This window comes from Tenebrio molitor, chromosome 1 (genome assembly GCF_963966145.1).
Source record: "Tenebrio molitor chromosome 1, icTenMoli1.1, whole genome shotgun sequence".
Classification (NCBI taxonomy): domain Eukaryota; kingdom Metazoa; phylum Arthropoda; class Insecta; order Coleoptera; family Tenebrionidae; genus Tenebrio; species Tenebrio molitor.
In genome coordinates, this window is record NC_091046.1 from 45,754,130 (window position 1) to 45,777,624 (window position 23,495).

Consider the following 23,495-nt stretch of genomic DNA (forward strand, 5'->3'; position numbering starts at 1 on the left):
GCAACGCCAGAACGCAACATCCAGTCAAATAATTTTATACTAAAACGTGAAATTATATTAAGTCCAGTCGCCATTATCTTATTTGATTAATATTTACTTCAAGTTAATTAAATTTCAACAATTTGAACTGAAAGAACTTGAACAATCATTACAAACCTTGAATTGATACACAGGTGTATGGATGGCTGCCTACACACCAGGCGCAACATTACGTTTTATCTTCTTAGTTTTATAACAATTACAACCAAAGAGAAACAACAGCGCAACTGTGTTAAAATTGTTTATTTGCGGATTTAAATAATTTGTTTTCGAACGCATTGGCGTGTAAATTTTCAAACAAATAATTAGAACAATCTCACAGAATCGATTTTCTTGCACGTTGCATCCTTACCTTTTGAAGCAATCCTTTGATTTTTATTTTGTAGAATCGATGTTGTTAGCGTTTCGTATCATAATCCCTCAATTTGTTTCCATCAACGTTAATGAAAAACTCCAGTAACTCTATTTACATCTATGCTGCTACATCCATTAGCTTCGAGCTTGTGTAATTATTGCCCAAAACCAATACTAAAAAATAGATCAATACGAATGACATTAGTATTAATATAAGACAGGAAATGGGGTGTGGGGGAAATGGAGGGTTGTTGGAAAAGTATTATCTTTGTAGTCTTTCCGTTTGAGGCGAGATTTGAAGATTTATATATTTTTTTTTTGATCAGTTTGGCCCGTTTCACGTCTTGACAGTGGATCCAGTCTGCAGTTGCACTCGTTGCATTTGTGCATTGTCACGCTGGCAAAGCCCCACAAAGCCTCTTGGCGCTGGCACAACTCTCGTTTAACTTTTATTTCGCTGCTAGATTCTCATGCAAATTTGAGCGGCAGCTAATGATGTGTGGAGCTCGTCGTGTTGTGTTCCTTTCGTAAATAATTCACCCCGAAATATAATCAAGCGAATGAAGCGGCGAAAGGGTTGGGCCCTTCAGGTAAATTGGTTTTAAATACGTTTAATCTTTAACGTGGGCGTTGCTGATTAATGAGAGCTCGTGTTTGCGCTAAATGTTCATTGAAAAATTCATGCCAATATCGGCGAAGTGGAACAACACGGTGCGCGCTGAGCAAACCCGAAATGACTTATCTCGTCGGCAACCCTCCATTGATTTTAAATTCAAAATAATGAGCTTCCGGAAAATATCCGTAAGCCCCAATAAATTTCGGAGATACTAATTCCGGGCCGGAATTGTTTAGGAGGCGGTGCAGTCGACGGAGGTCACCGGAGTCGGATTCCGGGGCGCAGTTCCACCTGTCTTGCGGCGGATGATCGATCGATTCAATTTAAAATTCGGTTTTGCACCGAAAATAATAACAATGCAGAATATTCGCCCAACGAAAATATAAACCCGGAAGGATTCGAGCGAGTGAAACGGACCGGATTTTAATGTCTTCACTCCGTGCTTTCTTGCGTTCCACATGAGCGGCGCATTTTCTGCATAAGTTGTCAAAACCTGCTCACGGAACGTTTGTTCTTGGCGCTGATAAAATTGCAAAAATGTACGGGTCCGTGCAGGACCTTATCTCGCCGAACCAAGGACGAGCAGTCATACTCGGTGAGGCAACGTCGGGACAAGATTAAGTTTTTAAAATGCTCATAAATTCTGTTATCTGATGTTCACAATGACAGTAATCGTTCTCGACATAAAGTGCAGGCGATAGTTTCGATGTTGCCGGTGCACCGGAGTAACACAAGATTTATTGAATGGAGATGTCTGGTAAATAAATCATTTTGACGGCTGAATGACGCGCTGTACACAGGTTTTCGGTAAAAATTTATGCCTTGATTTTTTATCTGAGCTTACAGTCACACGGAATTTGAGATTTTTTAAATTATGAGGTGACACACGAAAACATAATGCCGCGAGTTTTTCTTTAAAACATTATTAGTGTGAAAGATGACGGGATCAGTCACGATGATATTTACTTTTTTCCAAGTTTGTGCGACAAAATTTAAACAAGTTCTGGTATTTTCAAAGATCGTGAAGAACCCCTAGCCACGACGACCTAAAATGTCTCGATATTATTATTTGTAAGTAAAGGTCACGAAATCACTCTTCAACGTACCGAGAGAAAAATTGTCGCCGAGGCCCCTCGTGGCCGAGGCAGCACAATCTCGAGGATTCCGCGGCACAACATTTTTTGTGCAACGGACACCTTCCGCATACCTTCTTCGGAATTCAAATAATCGTGGTCGAAATTCTTGCTCCATTATTATTAATTTATTCGCTCAATATCTGCGCCGTTCTTGGAACGCGGCGATAATCAAACAGAGAACTAAAGCAAATAATCCAATCTGGGGCATAAAACCCGGCAAAAACACCACCCCCGACCGCAATTGTTTCCAGTTTGATCTCGTGCAAATATTGTCGTTTTTGCTTGTACGCCGGGAACGGCGGTGTTTTTTGGAGGCGGCGCTCGCATCCTCGTTCAGTGATGGATTCATCACGTGGAGTTTCCGAATCACGACTGGTGTGAGTGACGGGGCTGGAATAGGATAATTAACCGATCCGATCTGGAATCGATTTCCTCAAGTTTCGATCGCTTTTTGCCGCCCACATCGGTGGGTTTTTCCGCGCCGAGGAATGCGAATAATTGCGCGACGCCGGAAAATTTCTTCGCAGAATTAATCACCCAGGATGGCTGAAATTGGCCAATAAAGCTGCCCCGGCGCGATTAAACTCGCTCATTTGGTAATAAGGAGAGGTTTTTTTGACCAGGATCAACAGATCTCTCCGGTTAGTTTCGGCAACCGATGCAAATCTGTCTGTTTGCACAACCGTTGTTATTTCATTGGGCTGATCAGAGCGGTGGTTCACGTAATGCGGAATTGAATCGAATAATTAATTTCGCGATACGGATAAATTATGGATTGTCGTTATGTGGATGCGATTCAATGAAACAAAATTATCGGTAATGGGGCTGCTGAATGCTCAAATGCACATATGCGATTGTTTGGAAGATTTATTAAAATTGGAAGATTTGGAAATTACTTTGTATCGGAAACTACACCAAAACTGGGCAGAGCACGAAATTTCCTGTAAAAAGTTAAAACAGAAAACGTGGCAATAGAATGAGATGTCTTGATTCTAAATTCGGAACAGAGAAAATTGACAAGAAAATCGCTCTGAGCAAAACGAGTTAAAATGCAGGAACTTCACGAATTTTCTTTGTATTTTTTCAATTTTCAGGCAGTGGAGACCAAACCACACAATTCTAGGCTGGACCTCACAAATGAAAAATATAAACAAAGAAGCGCCCGGCAGTGGTGGAAATTCTTGCAGTTGCGGATGGCAAAAAGCTAGCGCTTTGAATGAAGAGGATATTATCGAGTCGTGATGATCAAAAGTAAGTAAGTATTTAGCAGCAGAAAGACGCTGCAAGACAGAGTCACCAATTACGCACAAAACCTGTTGGCACGTTTCAATCAAAATGTCATCACGCTGCATTTCCAAACGTTCAAAGAAAGTCCGTTTCGACCGCACTTTCCCTAAATCCGATTGGGGTGTAACGTGGTCTGCATAAGCCGAGATTTTCTTAAAAAGTTTCAAGCCGTCAGCATATAAAAGGCATTCAGAATCGAGGTTTAAGCTTATGTCGTTTATAAACAAAATGGAAAACAAAGGTCCAAGAGTGGAATGGTTTAGACGTGAGAGACGTTCAACACACAACGCGAAACAGTCGAATTTCATGTAACTTGCAGATTCTTCGGTTCGGCTGAGCTTACTAAAAATTTAGAAAATGTATAGTAGTAAAGACATTTTTAATGTTAACTAGAAGCAATTTACAATTATTTTGTATTTTTAACAACGAAAAATTAAAAAAAAAATTTCGGCAGTTCATAAATAAAGAAAAAGTACGGTTGGAGTCCTCGCCTTTGGCTCGGACGCCCAACTTCCGTACTCGTGATTAAATGCACGTTTGCTCATGCGCGTTGAATCTGATTTTTTCCATGATCATAAAACAGAGTCGCGGAGTAAAAAATGAGGTTATATTAACGTAAACTGTATATTAGATACCTATCATTATCTATCTGCATCACTATTTTTCATAACTGTTAAAATCATTGAAACAATAACTTTTACAAAATTAGCCCAACAGGGAACTCACGGATACAGTTTTTCACAACAAAACGTGGATCAACAAAATTCCAAATAAAAGAGGTTATGTTGGTAGGCGTTGCATGTTTGTGATTGGTTTACTGATTTTAGTTTAATTAGTGATACTAACACATAATGCATTTAGCATGAATTTTTCCAGAAGTTACCCCAAGCAATTTCAAGGTTTTTTTTTTTAATTTAAATTAGTCAAAAATAAGACAAGCTTTAGTTATTAAAATAAGTATTTTAAAAACAGATTAAAAAAAACTTTCAGTACAACATCTTTAGCACCCTCTATCGACAAACTCGCAAAACATTCACTTTGCTCACTAGTGAGAATAGTATATTATATACCAAGGTGGAGAAGTTCATGATTATAGCCAGAGCGCCAAGATTAGAGCCCGAGGCGCGCCGAGGGTTATAAGGCGCGAAGGCTATAAGGGACTTTTCCACCGTGGTTTATATACTATTTTTTTCACTACTAGATACGTTAAAACCCTTTCTGATAATAATTTATTAATCAAATTATTTTGTCGGATGCGACGGATCCGAGTTGTCATTTCTTGACAGTTGGTATGAAAATCGTCTACGTTAACCAATGAAATAGACGACAATCTTTCGTTGCTAGGTGACGGTTGTTCCATTATTCACCACTGGTTAATAATGAAAAATTATTTACCTGTCACTGGGCCAACGTAGAAAAACGAAACTGCTCAGTGTTCTATGACAACCGATAACGCTAGACTTTATTACTAGTAGTGAAAAAAATATTTTTTCCTCACTATTTTCAGTTAGCAAAGACCACTGAAATTCAATGATCATGGAAAAATGTATTTCTTTAATTTTTATTGACTAATAAATAATCATAATCATATAGGAAAAATACAATCTATCGGGTTGGCAGCTCTGTATGTCAAAAGATTTGACATTTGCTGTTTCATAAAAATCAGCAAAAGTGCAAAATAAACCATTTGCTCAGCCGAAAAGTCCAATACAAATGTTGTACGGTAGGTATTTTACAGCGCTCAAACTAATCAGGCTCTCGGCTTCGCCTCGAGAAACCTAGTTTTCGCGCTGTAAAATACCCCTACCGTACTCTAATCTAAATAATTATTTCTTAAACTGAAAATTGTAGCTGTGATCCAAAATATGTCTTTTGTTTCTTGTACAATCCCGAAAATAAATCCAGGAAATAATATTTTCTCTTTAGTTTGGCGCTCGAATAACGTTACGTTTTTTAATTCTCTCGTGGTACAAGATCATAAATTTCCGATTACTTTTAAGAACAATAAATTACATTCCATCCGCTGCTGGCCATTGGGACTGTAAATTTTATGGGCAATTAAAATGAAAATGCTACAATACAATAACGTTATATTTGTTCGGGGTTGGAATTATTTCGTGCCGCTGCACCAAATGATATACCCGCAGGTATGCAAAAACTTTAATTAGACCATTCCCACTGTTACACTTACAATTTAGAATGAGTAATGGAGCCGGCTCTATTTTATTTTTAATTCTGTTTTATTGTCCGTTATTACCACCAACCAACCAAATACATTACTTTACGGGCAAACTTTTCTTGTCCCGATTGCCACAAAATCAATTAAATTTTAATTCAAGTCGAAAGTGAGAGCTGGTTGGCGGCGATGAAGCAATCGCTTGGTTTGTTATTCATTGAACAAACATTAATATGCACGCTGGAAATATATTTGATGATTAATTGGGTGTTTCGGGTTGGGAATGCAATAATTAAACATTCGAAATGATTATTCATTTTCATTCTAATTGCTTTCAACAACGTAAACTTTACTCTCTTCGCTTATTTTTTCGCATAATTTCTCTTACGAAACACTAACCATCAAAGTGGCAGAATCAATTACATAATCTAGGATATAAACATAAAGTTTGTGTTGCAGTAATGGTAATCCATGGTAGTTTGCTGCCAAAGCGGTTAGTTGAGTGCCTCCGCAACATCCTAGTCTACTGCAGTTACAAACTCCCTAAGTAATGGAACTAATAAATAATAATAATAATGCCTGAGGCAATTTTGCACAAAAACAAGACCAAGCGACAAGCAAAAATAAAATCGCTATTTTTGCAGTAGGTGTATAGCGTACAACTTTTTTTTTTATCAGTGGGAAGTTTACACGCAAGACCGCAGCGAGTATTGTGTTTCCACGCGTCGTAATGACATAACTGCCAAATTTCTTGCTCAGTTGAATGGGTTGAGGTAGTGATTTAAACTTTTCTTTATTTGATTCCTTATATGGGGTGTTCATTTAAAATTCTCCTCAAAGTTGGCGTTGAAGAGTCGATTGTGAACGCATCACGGATCAGCTGTTTAAGTCTAACCTTACTTTTTGCGTTATTTAATAATAGATTTCTTGTATTTTATTAAATACAGTTTTGTTGAGATAAGAATTTTTTTTCTAATACTACAGTGTGTAGGAAAAAGCAAATAATTTGAAAAGTTTTCGACAAGTTCAATACAAGAGAGACAGTTTTCTAGTTGGCAATATTAGAAAACTTGTGGACCTCACCATGAACATGCTCTTTATTATTTCCATTGTGTTGAAACATAATTCGCTTCAAGTGACTCGGTAAAAATTGTTATAAAAGCTCCCACAAATATAATAAAAACAATATTTTCTTTGTTAAATAGGAACTAAATAAAATCGTATGCATTTCACTTGAATAAATTATTAATAAACACACGAATCGCACTTTTTGAGCAAAGAAAAAATTTGTGCAACTTTTAATCGATTTTAATTTGATAAGCCACAAGGACATCTCGATGCCTATTTCCCTCGAACCGTATGCCCGCCTTCGATTTTCCGGTTTTCTCCATTATCAGGACGACTCCGGCAATCTTGAGTGACAGTGCGTAATGCCCTTACGCCGATAGAATTCTTATAGGCAGCATGGTGACGACGTTAATTTACGGATAAACGATATTGCGGAGTGTCGACAGCAATTGCACTTCTTGTTCTCTAATCAGGGGGAATGTGTGACCGAAAAAGCTCCGGTCGACTATTAATTCCGCAACAGTACCGACGAGCTTTGTATTCGCACACAATATCCAGATTAATTAAGAAGCTCGAAGGCGAGCTTACCTGCTGCAATGAGCTTTATTCTGGAGGTGGGCGGATGTGATTGGTGCTCGTTAGCGACGTGCCTCGTAATTGGGCAGATTTGACCCAATTGTTGCTAAAATGCAAATCGTTCGATGGAACTAGGAGTGTAAATGTGGGGCGTGGATGAGCTGGAGACGTTTTATGGCATCTAAATCAAAGGAATATCTTTAAATGCAGGATAACAGGAGTGATCCGAAGTGAGCTTATTGTCTTGGGCGTTAAAATGACTGGATAAAAAGAGGATAAAGTCGATTTTTCTCGAGGCATATTTAAAGGGGAGCAAAGGAGAGTCGTTGCAACCGGAGGAAAAGTAATGGAAAATGAAACGAGATTTAATCAATAGATATTTATATTTTTGAAAAATAATATATAGAATGTCAGAGAGAAAAGACAAAAAAGGTCACCAGAGAGTGAATAAAACGTGATAAAAGAAACAGCAACGTACAAATAAAAAATTTCATCGAAGATGCAGAATTAGTAGGTTTTATCGTTAAGAGTAGAAGTGAGTCTTTTTGTGCTAAGCCCAGAGATTGAAGACCGAGACGCAGTCGAGGTCAGCAACTGGGCGAGAGGCTTTTTTAAAAGGATAATTTAAATGTTCCAATTTCAACTTCTAGGATTTGAAGTGTTTCAAGCCCGGTTACAAAAAAAGCCACTTCAACTGTTTCTATAAAGATACACATACGCGCGATAAAATAAATTATTCAAAAAGTACCATTCCAATGCACAAGATCAGCCAGCGTAAAATTTTCAACAGTATCGATTCGCATTTTACCAAAAATTAACGTTCCCCACATCGCATCGCATTTTCAGTTAACAGAAAAAGACCGTGGTGTCTGTTCCGAAGACTTGTTGATGTATGATTTGAGACAGCACCCTCAGTGTTCCAACCCCAAAGATCTAAATTGCGGCGTCGTTGCGATCTCGCCAGCTCTTGCAAAATTACGCCTTGTCCGTCTGCGGGGCGGCCTCCCCGCCCCCGTGAAAGTGTGTGCGATTGATCCGCCGCCACCCTCGCACCTTCTTCATCAACGTTTGATCCCTTTCCCGGGCGGATTGTTCAATTACAATTTTTCACAAATTCATCCCCGCATTCGCAGCGAGTTAAGTGCAGGATGTGCGACAGTGGACTTCCTAGAGGGAGGGCGCAAGCGTGACGGCGGTCTACCCCGAACAGGAGGACTTTGCGCGTTACCCCTTAGTGTTGTGCGATCGGGAGAAATCCGTGCGTTGTTCTTCTAAGTTTGAGCGAAGGCCGAGTCATGGGCAAGAAAAACTCCAAACTAAAGCAGGACACCATCGACAGACTCACCACCGCCACTTACTGTGAGTTTCCACCACGCTTTCATTCACTCTTATGTAACTCGGCGGCGGTCAGGCCGTCCGCTCCCCGAACGCCGACGCATTTTTCGCACGATTTCGAAAAAACGAAAGTCGTTCCGGGCCGGCTCCGATTCTCTTCCAATTAGCGCTTCCGCGGTCGACAGGGGCCGCTTCACCGGGGGCGGCTTAACGTCGCATAATCGTACACAAAAAACTGCCGCCGGCTCGGTACCGGGAGATCGCTAATCGAATTATCCCGAGGGGCGGCAGTAACTAGAAAATTGAAGCGATTAAAAGGACGAGAAGAAGGACTCGCTAAGCAGCGAGTGTAGCTTTCTCCCTTGTGAATAAATAACCGGCCCCATCGAACGTCAATCATTTTTGAGCGGGGTCCGACTCCCGTTGACTGAACATTTAAGCCTTGTTTGCCGCCCCCATTTCGATCTTCCTCGAGACAAACAATCGTGGCATTTATTCGGTGGCAAATATTTAAACATGTTTAACAGCGTCCTGACCGCACATGCGCCGCCACTGGATCAACAGTTCTGCAAGCTGTTAATTTGCAATTCCTGCGAATGTCTTCGACGACGGACGGTGACACGTCCGGGAGAAAAACCTTGGTCCCGAATTTTCCAAAAAACGAGCTCGCACGAAGCTGAATCGATATCTGTTCAGAGTTTGTTGCGGGACATAAAAACTGTTATTGCCAATTTTGAAAGTTTCGTGATGAATGGGAAAGTAATTACGAGTAATTGATTTCTGATTGCTCAAAAACAGTCCGTTTGGGGCTGGCCGGGGCGTGCTTGCGGTTTCACTATCGACGGTTGTTTGTCGGTGATTTTCGCTTGAAACTGAAATCGCTCCTGATTGGGTCGGCTGAAATAATCTCAATGAGCGATGCCCTTTTGCGGACAAATAATGCAGTCACTTTCGGTCTGTGTGACCTTAATTTGCATGAGTTAACCGTCGCTGATAAAGACACATAAATTATTTACGGCTTTGGAACGTACTCTTATCGGCGATGTTGTGGTCCTTACTCGGAATGAATTTATAACGTAAACTGAATTATGACTGTGCAAATGTTTGCAACTAAGTGTTGGGAGTGTCGTTACGAATTTAAGGAGAGCGAGATGGTCCGATACGAGCTTTTGGTCAAGCTTTCGTTGTTCAAATTTCAAATACAAACAAATTTCTGTCGGATTAATTCAAAAATATATATTAAAATCTCGATTAAAAATGAACCAACAATATTTACGTATTTACATTTATTTAATCTGAATTAGAACGAGCATAAAACGATATATCGGGCCTTCAAATAAATATATATTTAGAGTAGGCGTGGGCTACATTCTAATTCTGTTAACATTGTAAAGTAATTTTTGTAGGTAACCAATTATTCTCCGGAGTTACACAGCTTACACAGTAAGCTTTTTCCCAATTTCATATTGTCATATTCCGTGGAGGGGGAATAGGGAGAACGCATTACAAAAATTAAAAATATTTTCTAACCTAATTTTATTTCGTTAAAATGTCAGACGTCAATGTTGCAAACAATTGAATTTTCATAGGTTGCTCTAAATATAAATTTATTTGAACGCCCGTTAGTTTAAAAAATAAATACATACTTATGATTATTTAAAAATTCATACATTTTTTCACTAAAATAGTTAATTAATTCTTATTTCCACTTTGTTGTGATTAATTTAATATTCAATATTGTAATAAGTTGTAACGAGTGTTCAAAAATTAATTTGTGGTCAAGCAAGCCGTGGTTTTGCTCTCCGTTTCAAACGTAGGTCGTCTTCTTAGTTGACAAATTATAACTGCACAACTTCATTTTGATCATCCCTTCATTCGTTGTGATAAATGACAAATTTAAGTCATTTTATATTAGTTCTCTAACTCGTTGAACGGTTTCTGAAATTCGTATTGATGGTCGTGCGTTTCCAATTTTTCGTTCTCTACTTCCTGTCTCCCGACACATTTGACAGCTGATAACGGAAACATGAGGAAGCAGCGGGCCACTTGACCACAAGTTTTTTTTTTTTGAACACACGATGCTTTCATAAACGTAAGAGGAAAAAAAGAACTAATCTCGAACTATAATTCTTTAAGTTAAGGCACCTCGGTACAATAGAAACGTTGTCACGAAATATTCTAATTTAGATCCTTATATAATTCATTTGGCGCAAGTGTAAAGTTAAAGCGAAGGACGTGGCTCTAATTCAAACAAATATTTTAATTAATTACTCTTACAAAATTACGGTTTTCGCGTTTAAAGTTTAAATCTAGTAAGATTTAACGAAACATGATAAAAATTAAAAAGTTAAGGAATTAAAATGTAACTGAAAAAAATTGGGCCAGTAAAAAGATTAGATGACTGAAAGCACTAAAACAAAATGTCTTACTGTTTTTATTTTTTGACCTGATAGGAAATATCGTGCATTCGTTTAAATTTATTCTCAAAGTAGGCGTTGACGACTCGATTGTGAACGCACTATACGGATCAGCTGTTTAAATCTTACGCTTTTACGAGTGGTGCGTTTTCAATTGTCTCTAACGTCAACTTTGAGGATAAATTAAATGAACGCACGATACTTTCACCTTATTGACTAGAATGACTAGATAAAAAAAAATAAAATAGATTCCCTTGTTCGTTTTCAATAATTTGAAAAGGAAAATTAAAACTTATTTAAAAACGGCTAACTGTCGATAAATTACATCTTGGAGTATTTTCGATAAAACCAGTGGCGTAAGTAAAGGTCTGACATGTCAGAAATCATCAATAGTAAAAGTAAAAAAAGTAAACAAAAAAAAAAGTAAAAACGAAAATAATTTTTACTTTTATGTAACATTTCTCTAAGACCGAAAAAACATCTTGAAAGTGATAAAGAAATATATTTTGACCAAGAAAAAATAAGTTTAAACATTTCTTGTAATTACATAACTTAAAATGGATCAGTGTCTCTTTGTTATCCCATTTTTGAAAGAATCAGTTAATGAGTCAATCTTTGTCTTTCATATCTTTCTGGTATCTATATTTCTTTAATTACACAGCAAATATACGTATATTTGTAAACAAATAAATTAACCCATTGTTAAAAGTTATTTAAAAACCGGCTTAATAAAATAACCTTAATTGTTATTTAAATATTTTGAGATTAATGTGTATTCAAAAAAAAAATGTGGTCAAGTGGTTTGGTATTTGCTTTTGTTTCCATTAACGAATGACGTATAGTCGTTCACGATCTTTTTGGGCCTTTGTGTAATTTTGTTTTCACCAACTTAATTCAACAGGTGGTGGTTATTTGATTTTGGCACGGCCTTTAGCATCGTAATGGAATTTTTTTGTTGTAACAAAATTATTTTGGCAATTTTGACTTTTCCTTTGACGCATATTAATAGTTACTTTCAATACAAGTGAGCAAAGTAGTGCATTTAATCACGGGTACGTAAGTTGGGCGTCTGAGCCGAAGGCGAGGACCCCAACCGTACGATTATTGCAAATGGAATTTTTGACGTGATTTTTCTGTGTTGAATAGATTTGTTGCCAATGGAAAATAAAGTTCAGGTTTTAGCACCTTTAATTGTCGTTGAGGGTTTAAAAAGCAGAATGAATCTTTTCAATTTTTTTTTTCAACATTTTAGAATTCAATTAAAGAACTGGTGATAACTAGTGCAAGGGTGGAACTAAGGGTGGCAAAAGAAAAAATACGAAAAATTCAAGAACGCAAAGGAGTAATTACTTTCAGAATACTAATTTCACGGTTACGCCGCTGTCTAAAACTATCTCCTCCGGATAAAATCCCAAGAACTTTGAACAATAAACGCTCCTATGATTACGACTTCTTCAGATTTATGTCAACATTTATACGGCCCGCTTTAAGTGTCTCAAATTTAAATTCAGCTTTAGATCAGCGGAAAATGTGCGATACACGAGTCGACTTTCCTCCACCTAATATCTTGTAAATTTTATTCACCCTAAAAGGAGCACAAAAATATATTGACTCTCAGTTAAAAAATTTCAACGAACACGCTTCACTCAGATTTCCGTTTCCCCTACCTCACAAAGGAAACCATTTCTCGATAACATAAATAGAGAATAACAACTTTTCTCGGAAATTGCCATTAGCGACATTCTATTTCGTATTATCCGAGTGAAAAAACAATTTTTCCCGCCATTTTCGACTGACGACTTAACCGGCGCTAAATTCCACTTTGGCTCGACGTGATTTTCTTTTGACGTTCGACTTTATTCCGACCGTGAAACCTTCTGCACACTTTCATGCCGTGAATAAATTGTTTCGTGGTCGACTTGGCCTGCCGTGCTGCATTCGCACTTTATCGGCTTTTCTATTGACTCGGTGACCGTTCCGAGGAAGGCGACCAACAATCGATACGCTCCCGCTGGTCCATCGGGCTGAAGACGAATCGGGGCTCCGCCGGGCTCCGCTTTGATTCCTCTGCACGAATTAGTCAGCGACGCCGGACCGTCACGTCGCTGATTCCTCCGCACCGAATCGGCACAACTCCACTCGAACCTTGGCCTTTGCGGGGACGGATATAGACCCGGATGACCTTACGATTCATAATTGTCGACCGTAAACGTTCTATTTCTGGGGCGGGAAAAAACCATTTGCTAACGAGTTTTTAACACACCCACCCGCTCCCCGCGTCCCTCCCGGTTTGTCATTATTTACAGTTTTCGTAACGCAGGTCGGTAGATACTAATTTCCGCGCCGACCCGACTGTCCTACTTATTTTATTATTTATCAATAACGTATTATTGATCAACAAGTGGCCGGGAACGACTCCTTGCGGTAAACAATTTGCCCGCGCAAATACGAAACGTCGCGCGTAATGGCGGCCCGGTTGACGCTCGGGAAATAACGAGAAATCCTAAAAATAACATTTCTTTAATATCGGAGGTAATAAAATTCGACATTTTTCCGCATTACCATTTTTACACGGCAGTGCCGTGGCCTCAGTCGGCCGGGCTCTGTTTGACTTTCCGGAGCCTTGGATATTGGCGAAGAGAGCTTTGCGAGGGACCTTGACACGTGAAAGCTTTATGTGAGAAGTTTTCTTTTGTGCTTTGTTATAGTGTAGATAAATCAGATCAAATTTATGGCGGCTTCATTTCGTTACAAATATCACCGGCCGGATTAAATCGCCGCTTAATATAAATTACTCGCCGAGCTTTATTAGTTTTTCCGACGCCGCCAATTAACAAATGTGACGACTCCGGCGCTTCCACGACAGCTCCCGTCACGATCGACGAACGACCAACAAAAATTGATAAAATTTAGTTCGCCCAGATGCTATATATGGAAATTGCGTTTTACCGACTTTCCAACTTTACTGTTCAAGTTGTTTTTGTTCACAAATTGTAAGTGACTCTCGTGGAACTTCACCGAGAAGGAATATCGATTTTGTAATGCGAGGGTCAATATCGCCCACCAGGTCGACTCCAAACGAATTTATTGCAAACATGATGACACGGCACCTAGGCCGGAGTAATTTATCATTACAGACACTTCTACCAAGCAATAACAATTCTTTTGAAAACACACGCTGAAAGCTTTGGAGTTTTGAAGTTATGCGGTTTCACCTGTGGCCACCCATCCAAACGCTGACCACTCTCGTCGTTTCTTAACCTCACTGGTCGAAAAAATATTTTCAAACTTTCAGCCGATTGTAACAAATATTGTGGTCGTTGCTGTTGAAATAGAGCTCGATTGCTCAAATAGTAATGAATGGCTAATTTGCAATTAAATCTATAATATGGTGGATGCGCCGGGACGCATCACACGTACGCACATTATTCATTTTGAAACTGTATGGTTTTCAATTAAAATTCAAATCGAAATGGAATGAAACGTTCCAACTGGAGCTTCAAATATTCGCAAAAACTCCGGGTCAGTTGCTCTATTCTTTTCAATTTGTCGGACTTATTTCCAGACTTGTGTGTCGGGAACGGCACCAGATAGTGCTGCTCAAAAACGAGATAGTGCAAGAACCGTGGCGAGAACTGGACGATAAGTAATCCAGGACACCCATTTCTGGTCCGGCTCGACAAATTAACTCAGCTTTATGTACAGAAATTTGATAAAAATCCTACGACGTATTTCTTCGCGAACAACTGTTGATTGCTAATTGGGGGCGAAACGGAACGTGTTGAGACACAAAATGGTCTAACATGAGATCTATTATTGCGGCTCTTGTAAGGACGCCACTCCTGAAAGCTCCAGGGTGATAATAATCAGGCTCGACAAAAAATGCCACCGTTCACAAAAGTAAACAATCAAAATGGTGGATGCGCCGGGACAACAAATTTAATAAACAAATTAATATTCAAAACGTTTTAAATGAGTCGTACAAAATGCCCAAATCCTTTCCCAAGGAATAAACTACCGATTTTCATTAGTGCATTGTTGTGCGATTAAGTTTCTTGTTGGTTTTATCGGCGTCCATTATGCAAAACAGTTCCTTTATTTAAACATTTCCATGCAAATGTAACAATTGCAGCGGCGAGAAAATAAATATGACACCCTCGAGAGCAAAAAATGTCAAAGTAAACCTGGAAAGGGTTGGTAGTTGATTTGCTTATTTATTGGGGGCCAGTAATGATTTAACGGTCCTTCCAGGTACAAAGCTCAGAGAAGCCTCTGAGGTAAACAAAACAAGACTCCGGTAATAAAAGCTTCATTTCCTTTTTATATTCGTTCCCGTCTGAAATACATATTGCAAGTTCGTGTCGGGGCACAGTAACATGTCGGCTCGTTGTAAAAAAGTCTTTGAAATGACAATAATCAAAGCTTGCACGTAATGGTTTCGTGTGTGTTTATGGCATTATATCCTGAGCGGCCTCATCCTTAATCCGACGTCGCTCAAAGGATGCCTCTCGGCTGGGTCGCATGTCGGCCCCGATGTGCAAATATGCCCTTTAGGTAATCAAATAATGGTGTGCAACACGCACGTCTTCTAACCGGTTCGATTAGTCGAGCCAGAATTTATGGACCAGCTCCTGGACTTTATTGAAACGGATAAGGAGGAGGCGTCTGGCGAGACGCAGTTACGTTATTTGAAAATGTTGTGTGCACACACACAACCCAGCCAATTTCATTATTTCATCCGACTCGGTCCAGGATATCCTCTGGATATTGGAGCCGCATGAACAAATACGCGTTTAGGGGTAATGAAGGCCCGTTTGGGGCTCCAGAACTCACTCGGATAGAATTTCGACTGTCATCAGGGACACGATACTAGGCAGATGTTTTGTGTCCAGGATGTGCTACATCAATATCAAGGATGCGCTCCTTATCGGGGACTTCTCTTGTCTCCTTTTTATACAAAACTCGCCCCTGTCGGCGCCCTTGTTGTCACACACAATACGCCCACACTGATACGTTTGCAACAAAAAATTGGTACATTCGCGCTGGGGAAAAACAACTAGGGACAAACAAAAACATTTAATAAGAACATGTATTACCTCACAAAAAAAAACCATCACCTTTGCCGTCAATTTCGTAAGTGATAACTGTCTGACGTCAACTCGACAAAACGTTGCCGCTTTAACAATAATTATTCATTTAAAATGCGAAGACGCAAAGAACCTAACCTCACTTTCGCTTTTGAGGTTAGGTGGGCAAATGATGTTTTGAGAATTATTTTTTTCAACCTCTACAATATTGTTATTGTTGTTTGTTAATCAATTCATCATTGTTATTAATTGTACAGTAATAATATAATACGTGGTAATTGTTATAAATAATTAATGATTTCGTTCCATATCATGTTAACATTTGAGTATGTATTCATAACTTACTTTTGTTTTTCATATTTGTCGTCTTGTCCGCAAATATTTCTGTTTTCTCTCTACTATTTCCACTATTTTCTTAATTCGTGAATGCTTTTCAGGTTTCACAAAATAACTTAAAGGCACTAAACGCAAAACGAAAACTACAGAGAAAATTTTTATGAGTTATGACATTTGTAAGTAAAGCCGCCATTACAGTAATATGTATGTCAATTATTGAAAATACTTTTATTAATAAAGTTATATTTAATATTTAACAACAAAATTAGTTAATTTGCAATACATATAAGACGTAATTATAAACCAAACGGGATGGCAGTTTATGTGCCGTGAACATTTGGTTGTATAGTTGGTTGCCTATCCCATTAAATTTTTTTTTTATTTTTTACGTGGGGCCGGATGCGCTTGTGGAACAAATTGGGGACAATACATTTAGCCGTTGGAAAAATTGCGTCGCTGCCGTGGCTGCATAAAGTTTGTGAGCTGCTTCGCAGAGTATGAAGGACGGCGATGATGGATTGCGTCAATTACTGCCTTCAGAAGGAGAAAAAATTGCTACGTTTAAGTATTAAATGTACGAAGATAACGTTGAAAAATTGGATCACAGCCAGGCTTAGTTCATTGCGTGCGCTTTCCCACCCCCGTCATCAATAGGTGATAGTGTGAATTACGGTTTTCATCGAGGTGACGTTAATGAAAATCAGAACTGGGAAAATCGTGAATAATAATAAATCAGCGGTGCAATATCTGGGGCTGTACACACTGACATGACACCACAAGAATGCCCGGTTTTATCGCATTATTTTAATAACGCCGTTGAGGTGCCAGACGATTTTTTCTTAACACATCACGCGGGCAGAATTTATGAGAGAGGTCAGATTTAGTCGAGTCAAGTCCTGACGCAAAAGCCCAAATAACTCACGGAATATTTTCACGTGTGAGATGCTCCCTCGGATGAAAAATATCCGTCGTTTTCTTGACCGGAAAATTTGGCTTGAAAGTCTGGTTTGTTTGATCGATACGCGAGCTTAATTTTTCCGGTGGAAATCCAGAGTTCAAACATATCTCGGGACGCAGCCTTGTTAATTAAAAAAGAAAGAGACGCCAGACCTGGTGATGAGTTGTTTCAAATGGCGGCCGTGTTTTGTCTCCAATTTAATAAGACCCCACGTTACATCCGGACCTGTGACAACATCGCCGAAGATGTTCCAGTTGCGGAACAAGGCCACATTTTAAAAGCCCACATCAGCGCCGCCCGGATTATATCGCAGCTCCTTTTTGAAATTTAACCAAACTTAATTTTCGTAATTCCGCTTGTGCCGAAGAATAAAATAAACTGATTGCCTCGGATCCGGGGATTGTAATTCCGGCTGCATGACCCACAAAGCGTCTTACGCGAGATTTCCGAATTCCCCGGGGCCCCATAATTAGTTTACTACTTTCGTCGTTATGCAAATTTACGTCGCCAATAAAACTATATTTGTTTTATTGGCAGTTGAGTGGTTAAGTGGCCCTTTATGCGGCCGTTAAAAAGTTTCAACAGGAAGCCGATCGGCATCTTGAATAAACATTTCCGGGAAAAACGCAAGAGAGCCGCGGCGGTTTCGATATCGGACAAATTTACGATAGATCGAAAACAATAATTGTTGTGGTGTCAGCGAACTTCCAAATAGTGACAAATCAACCACATCAAGATAACGTCTCTAGATCAATTTTGTCGGGTCTGAAGTTTGCCGGCGTCAACTTCGGATGCTTTGTAATGCTAAAATGAAGGGGAGGAATAATGGAGAGAGTCGTGGTGTGGTTTTCACTTAAAATTATCTCGGGGAGCGTGATTTGTTTTGATAGGAATGTTATTAAATTAACTCAATTATCCTGCAACAATTTTTTCGCCGGAATTTAATTGTGTAATTTAGCGTCTTGCAGCGAGCGCACGTCGAAAATTTAATTATTATTTAAGAGCAATAAGTCTCGGTGTTGCTGCAGGAAATTGAATTTTTCGTATTTTTCGAGTCGTAGCCCGAGGACCATCGCGCTTTCGCCACCCACCGCACCCTTATTTATCAGCCCCGAAATAAATAAATCAAACATCTCGGCGAGATCTTCAAATTTGAAAAATTCAAATCTATTCACGCGCGATTTCGACACTTTCTCCGCGTTTTCAACGTTCGACATGTGTTGCGTTGTCGTCACGAACAGCTTTAAATAATTTAAAATGGAGCTTTTAGCCAAATTCGGGCGACTTTTTTACTGTTGCCACTACGTGACTTTTTGTACTCCTGGACCAGCCAAGGACATTGAGTTTCTTGAGATATGCGACTTATTGTGCCCGCTCCAGTAACGTTAACCCACTGGTTGAAGTATCTACTTTACCCGGCTGACAGATGAATAAACTTGCGGGAACTACTTTCAACTTTTGCGCAAAGCTCAAGTTTACTGTTTTTTGTCCGAAGAACTGTGGTGTGAGTTGTGCAAGAACCCACACAAAACTACTCGTCCTAGGCAATGTTTTAATGCTGTCACAGTGTTTTATTATTATTACTATTTGTTTTAATTTCTTCATAATAAGTTTTCGTTTGGGCGTCGTTGCGGCGCTTCCCGCTTAGCACAAGTTATCTCCACTCCGACTTATTTATAATTAAGTTCATTGATCCAAATAATCTCCCTGCAGCGATGGTAACAAAAAGATTACAAGCTGTCTAAAACAGCTTTTATGAATGAGAGATAAGAGTTTTCTCGTCGCATAATGACTTTATGAAATAAGATACAGCAGAAATTGCGCTTTCGGTGTGTTCGCTTTGTTGCGAAAGATACTTCCTATTTTTTTTTTATTCGTCAGCATCCTTACGCAATTACCAACTTCTTGGAGCCATCGTAATTCTCTATATATTTTTGTAATAAACACCTAATGGTATCGCCGACTTGCCATACTTTTGTTCCTCTTTGAACGAGCGGACGTTGTTCCTTTTAACTAGATTACATTTTTTTTCCTTTTTACAACTTACTTTGCATGAGAATGTTGTTGTCCGGTCGATTTATCTTTGCCAACATTCTGAGACATCTGAATTTTTCAATTTTACTCTTTTTAAACGCTCTCGTCGATTACCTAGCCGGATCGATTTTATTTAAACTTTCATCAGTAGTAAAGAAACTTTACGACGAGTATACTTACTTATTTAATTTAAGAGTTTAAGAGAACTACTTTTACTCTACGTTTATCATCAATAAAATTAGGTTACACGCCGCACTATTTACGTCAGTCTTTTTTTCTCCCTTTGCAAGAAAACTATCAAAACTAAACTACCAAACTAAATTGATACAATTACCTTAAAATTAGTTTGTTAATTTAAAATTAGCATTTTCACAAAAAAGCTTAAATACCTATTTCAGGATAGAAAATTAGAAGAAATGATGAAACAATAGTTTCCAAGGAAAATTACCAAGCTCCACTAAATGACTGAAATTTAGATTTCCTTCTTTCAAATTTGCGGTTTATACACAAGACAATGCATTTATTTTCTTCTTTTCTTGTAATGCACCTGCACTTTTTCCCCTGATAAGTTTGCAACAAAAAATACAGTCGCGCAAGGAACTAGGTAGGAATAATCTATCCTATTTGCTGTGAAGGTGGTAATTGTTAATAATTTAACTTCAACATAATAAAATGTTGCAACTTTAACCATTACTTATTCATTTAAAATGAAGAGAATGAAATAAGTTAACCTCACTTTTGCGTTTGAGGTTAGGTGGGCAAATGGCATTTTTAGAACTATTTTTATGACCTTGACTATATTGTTGTTTGTTAATCAATTCACCATTGTTATTAACTGTACAGTAATAACATATTGCGTGGTAATTGTTATTAATTAATAATTTCGTTCCGTATCATGTCAACATGTCAGTAATCATGACTTACTTGTGTTTTCCATATTTGTCGTCTTGTCCGCAAATATTTCTATTTTCTCTCTATCATTTCCACTATTTTCTTTGTTCTTAAATGCTTTTCATATCTCACAAAATAACTTTGGCACACTAAACACAAGATGAACAATAAAGCGAAAATTTTGACATTTAGTGACATTTATAACTAAAGTGCCGGTCACACCAATTAACAAGATTTTTAAGATTTGTGTGAGTGTAATAATTATTACTCTCTCTGTTACAACAATTACTGTGTTACAGGATATTTGCGGGGTGTAAACAGAAAGGAAAATTATTTTCTCCAGGATGAGATTTTGTGCCATTTGTAACTAAAGCTGCATTCACATTAATCTGTCAAATAGTTTAAATAATTTAGAAAATTTAAAAGTTAATTTATAAAAGCAAAAATCAAATTTGCAATGTAACTAACTCAATTTTGGTGTTCACACCAGATAATGAATTAATTTTCTTGAAGTGCAATTTTTTAAGCCAACCAAAAACTTTACTAGTAGTGATGCAATCTTGCGTTTTAATTTTTTGTTTGTTCTTCTATCTAATATTGTACACTTTTGTGTTATAACCCTGAGTCTTTTCCTATTTTCCACCCTCTAACAATTAATTTTTAATTATTATCTGTTTACCTTGACTTATTAACACATTTGCAGTTGTTTTGCATTTCCCGATGGGAAAATTTTCATCAACAAATGCATTTTTAATGTAACAAGACTGGGGAAAAATTCCATGTTTAAATAATCCTCTCGTGTACCACAACTTGTAAATTAAATTGAAATTTTCAATTAAAATTTCTCCTATTTAAACAAATTTTAATGTCGGTTAATGTTTATAAGTCATACCAGAACAGTACACTGCCAATTATTAACAGTTGGTGTTTATTCTGAACCATTTATTTGTAAATTTAATTAAAATAATCCTAACATAACTAGGCTGTAGAAGCCTCGGGGAATAAAATTAGTAAGTAAATATGGTCGATGCGCCGGGTCTATATTTATGTCTAATTAAAATGGATATAAATTCTCCCACTATTATTGATTAATAGTTGAAAATCACTTGAACACATTCATTTATAATTTCTGGAGTCATTTAACACTTTCACGTCAAATATTTTTGTTTCCGCTTTGAGAAAAATACCAATCAATATCCTTTTTACATATTATTATGAAATTTATCACCTTCAATTTATAAATATCATAAACAACTACATTTCCACAGTTTTCTTTATTATTTTCAGTCGAGCAAATCCAATTGAAATGAAATTTTAATTTTAATCTGGAACAATTAATCGGAGGAATATTTGCTAAATATGGTCGGTGTGACTAAAATGCATGTTTGATCGAACTCCCCATAAATCATGTTGCCCTTATTAAATACAGTGACATTTGTATTAAATCATGTATTTACAAAATTTTAATAATTTCGATTAACATATTGGTAATTAATTTTACCAACATCCCAAGTAAAACCATTCCCATCAAATCTGATTTAAGCTAAGATTTATTTAACAAAGCAATAATTTATTTAAAGAAATGGTGGATGCGCCGGGTCAAAACATTTTCCCTTAAGAAGAAAATGAACTGCCTGTTCTAATTACAGTCGAGATTTCCATAACACAATTCGGCGTAAAAACTCTGCAAGGAGACCCAGTTTTCGAACTTTTTTAATCGAAAAATCGTTGCAGATTGATGTCACAAACGATTAAACATCGAGCTTAAAAATTAACAACTCTCCGATTATTGAGAAGCGCGATCAACCTCGAAACTTCCAAACTTCCATCATTAATGATACTTTAAACGTCGCTTGAAGTGCTATTAGCGAAATCTTTAAACGGCAACAGAGTTAAACTCGCTATAAAACAAATTGTACTTATTGGGTACGCCATTCGGAAACTAATCGACTTCATTTGCACGTCGTTATCTAAAGGTCAACTAGCTGTTTAAAGTTTGAAACAGTCGCACGAGCTTCCACTCTTTCTTACGACGCAATAAAAATTTACCACAGTTTGTGCAACCCGCAATACACATCTATTCGGAGTTGTCAACAACTCCAAGAGATGTTGCAAGTTGTGCTTTCAAAAGTTATGTTTGTTGCTTGGTGATCAGCATATCACTGGGGTATAACTCAGACATGCGTTATCGATTGCCCGTTCCACTTTCTTCCCGTTGTCTTCTTTTCCATAAATCTCGGCTTTTTGTTTTCTCGGGACAAACAACCCCCACCTCCACTTCCGTTAATTAATCGTGTCGGGGGGCGCCCCGAGCCGCATTAAAAAATCCCGTGATTGATCAGGTGGAAGAACACGTTGCCTTATCGTGATATAAGTTGTTTTCGTCCCCGTAGGCGAACCCGGAGAGACTGGAGGCGCCAGGCGTTGCGGCGCCTGTCCAGACGCTGACGGCGACAAACACCGCGTAATACTCATTCATATTTCCAGCGTACTCGCAGACGCTGCTTCCATTCGACCATCTCGACCGGAACCTTTGACCCGAACGCCTGATCGATAAGTAATTTCGCATCATTACCGACTCAGCCAGACTCTTATCGTTTCCGCTCGGCGGGAAAAACGACGAGGGGATTAAAAGCGCGACAAAGTCAAATTAGCGCCTTTGCGGCTTGCCGCAGAAGAATTCGCAGCGTTCTTTAATGAACGTCGCGTCGTGGGGCGCAAATGCGAGAAAAACTTCCCCGCCAGGAGCGTCGCGGGTTTCTGTTTTTCTCGTCTCATCCACTTTTCTGGCGCAAAAAACGACCGACATGTAGATTTCATAAACTACACTAATAATAATCGTCACGTCCGAAAAGCGTGACAAACAACTTGTTCGAATTGAACGAGGGTCTCCCCGGACCCAATAAAAAACTGTCCGGTCCTTCACGATTCATAACCCGGGATTAATCATCCATTACGTCCATTTTTCCCCTCGACAAGACGTCGTAATTTTTTGCGGCGATATTCTCCACTTCCGTTTCAGTTCGTGGGGCTGAGTCAAGTGAGCAGCTCAAGTGGATTGACGGCAATGTTTATGCAACGGAGGCGCGCAAAACGCCACGAATAAAACAGACAAAGCGTCCAAATACACTCCACGCCCCATCGCAGATTCGCCCCTGAATACAGTTACCGCTTGATTTATTTTT

At 38.4% G+C, this 23,495-nt stretch overlaps 1 protein-coding gene and 1 long non-coding RNA gene across 3 annotated transcripts in view; one reads left to right on the forward strand and one right to left on the reverse strand.

The window, feature by feature from the left end:
* Positions 1 to 267: 267 nt before the first annotated feature.
* Positions 268 to 16,617, reverse strand: LOC138138445 (uncharacterized). The gene is made up of 2 exons (XR_011162035.1): positions 16,437 to 16,617; positions 268 to 567 (listed from the first exon to the last, which is right to left on the reverse strand). It is a non-coding gene; the product is annotated as an uncharacterized lncRNA (long non-coding RNA).
* Positions 8,475 to 23,495, forward strand: part of LOC138138432 (frequenin-2) — a 44,771-nt gene continuing 29,750 nt past the window's right edge. For both annotated transcript variants that reach the window (XR_011162029.1, XM_069058365.1), the window contains exon 1: positions 8,475 to 8,611. Coding sequence is in view for 1 of the 2 variants with exons in the window: in XM_069058365.1 (XP_068914466.1) it covers positions 8,548 to 8,611 (64 nt within the window). In the remaining variant the exon portion in view is untranslated. The remainder of the gene's footprint in view (positions 8,612 to 23,495) is intronic.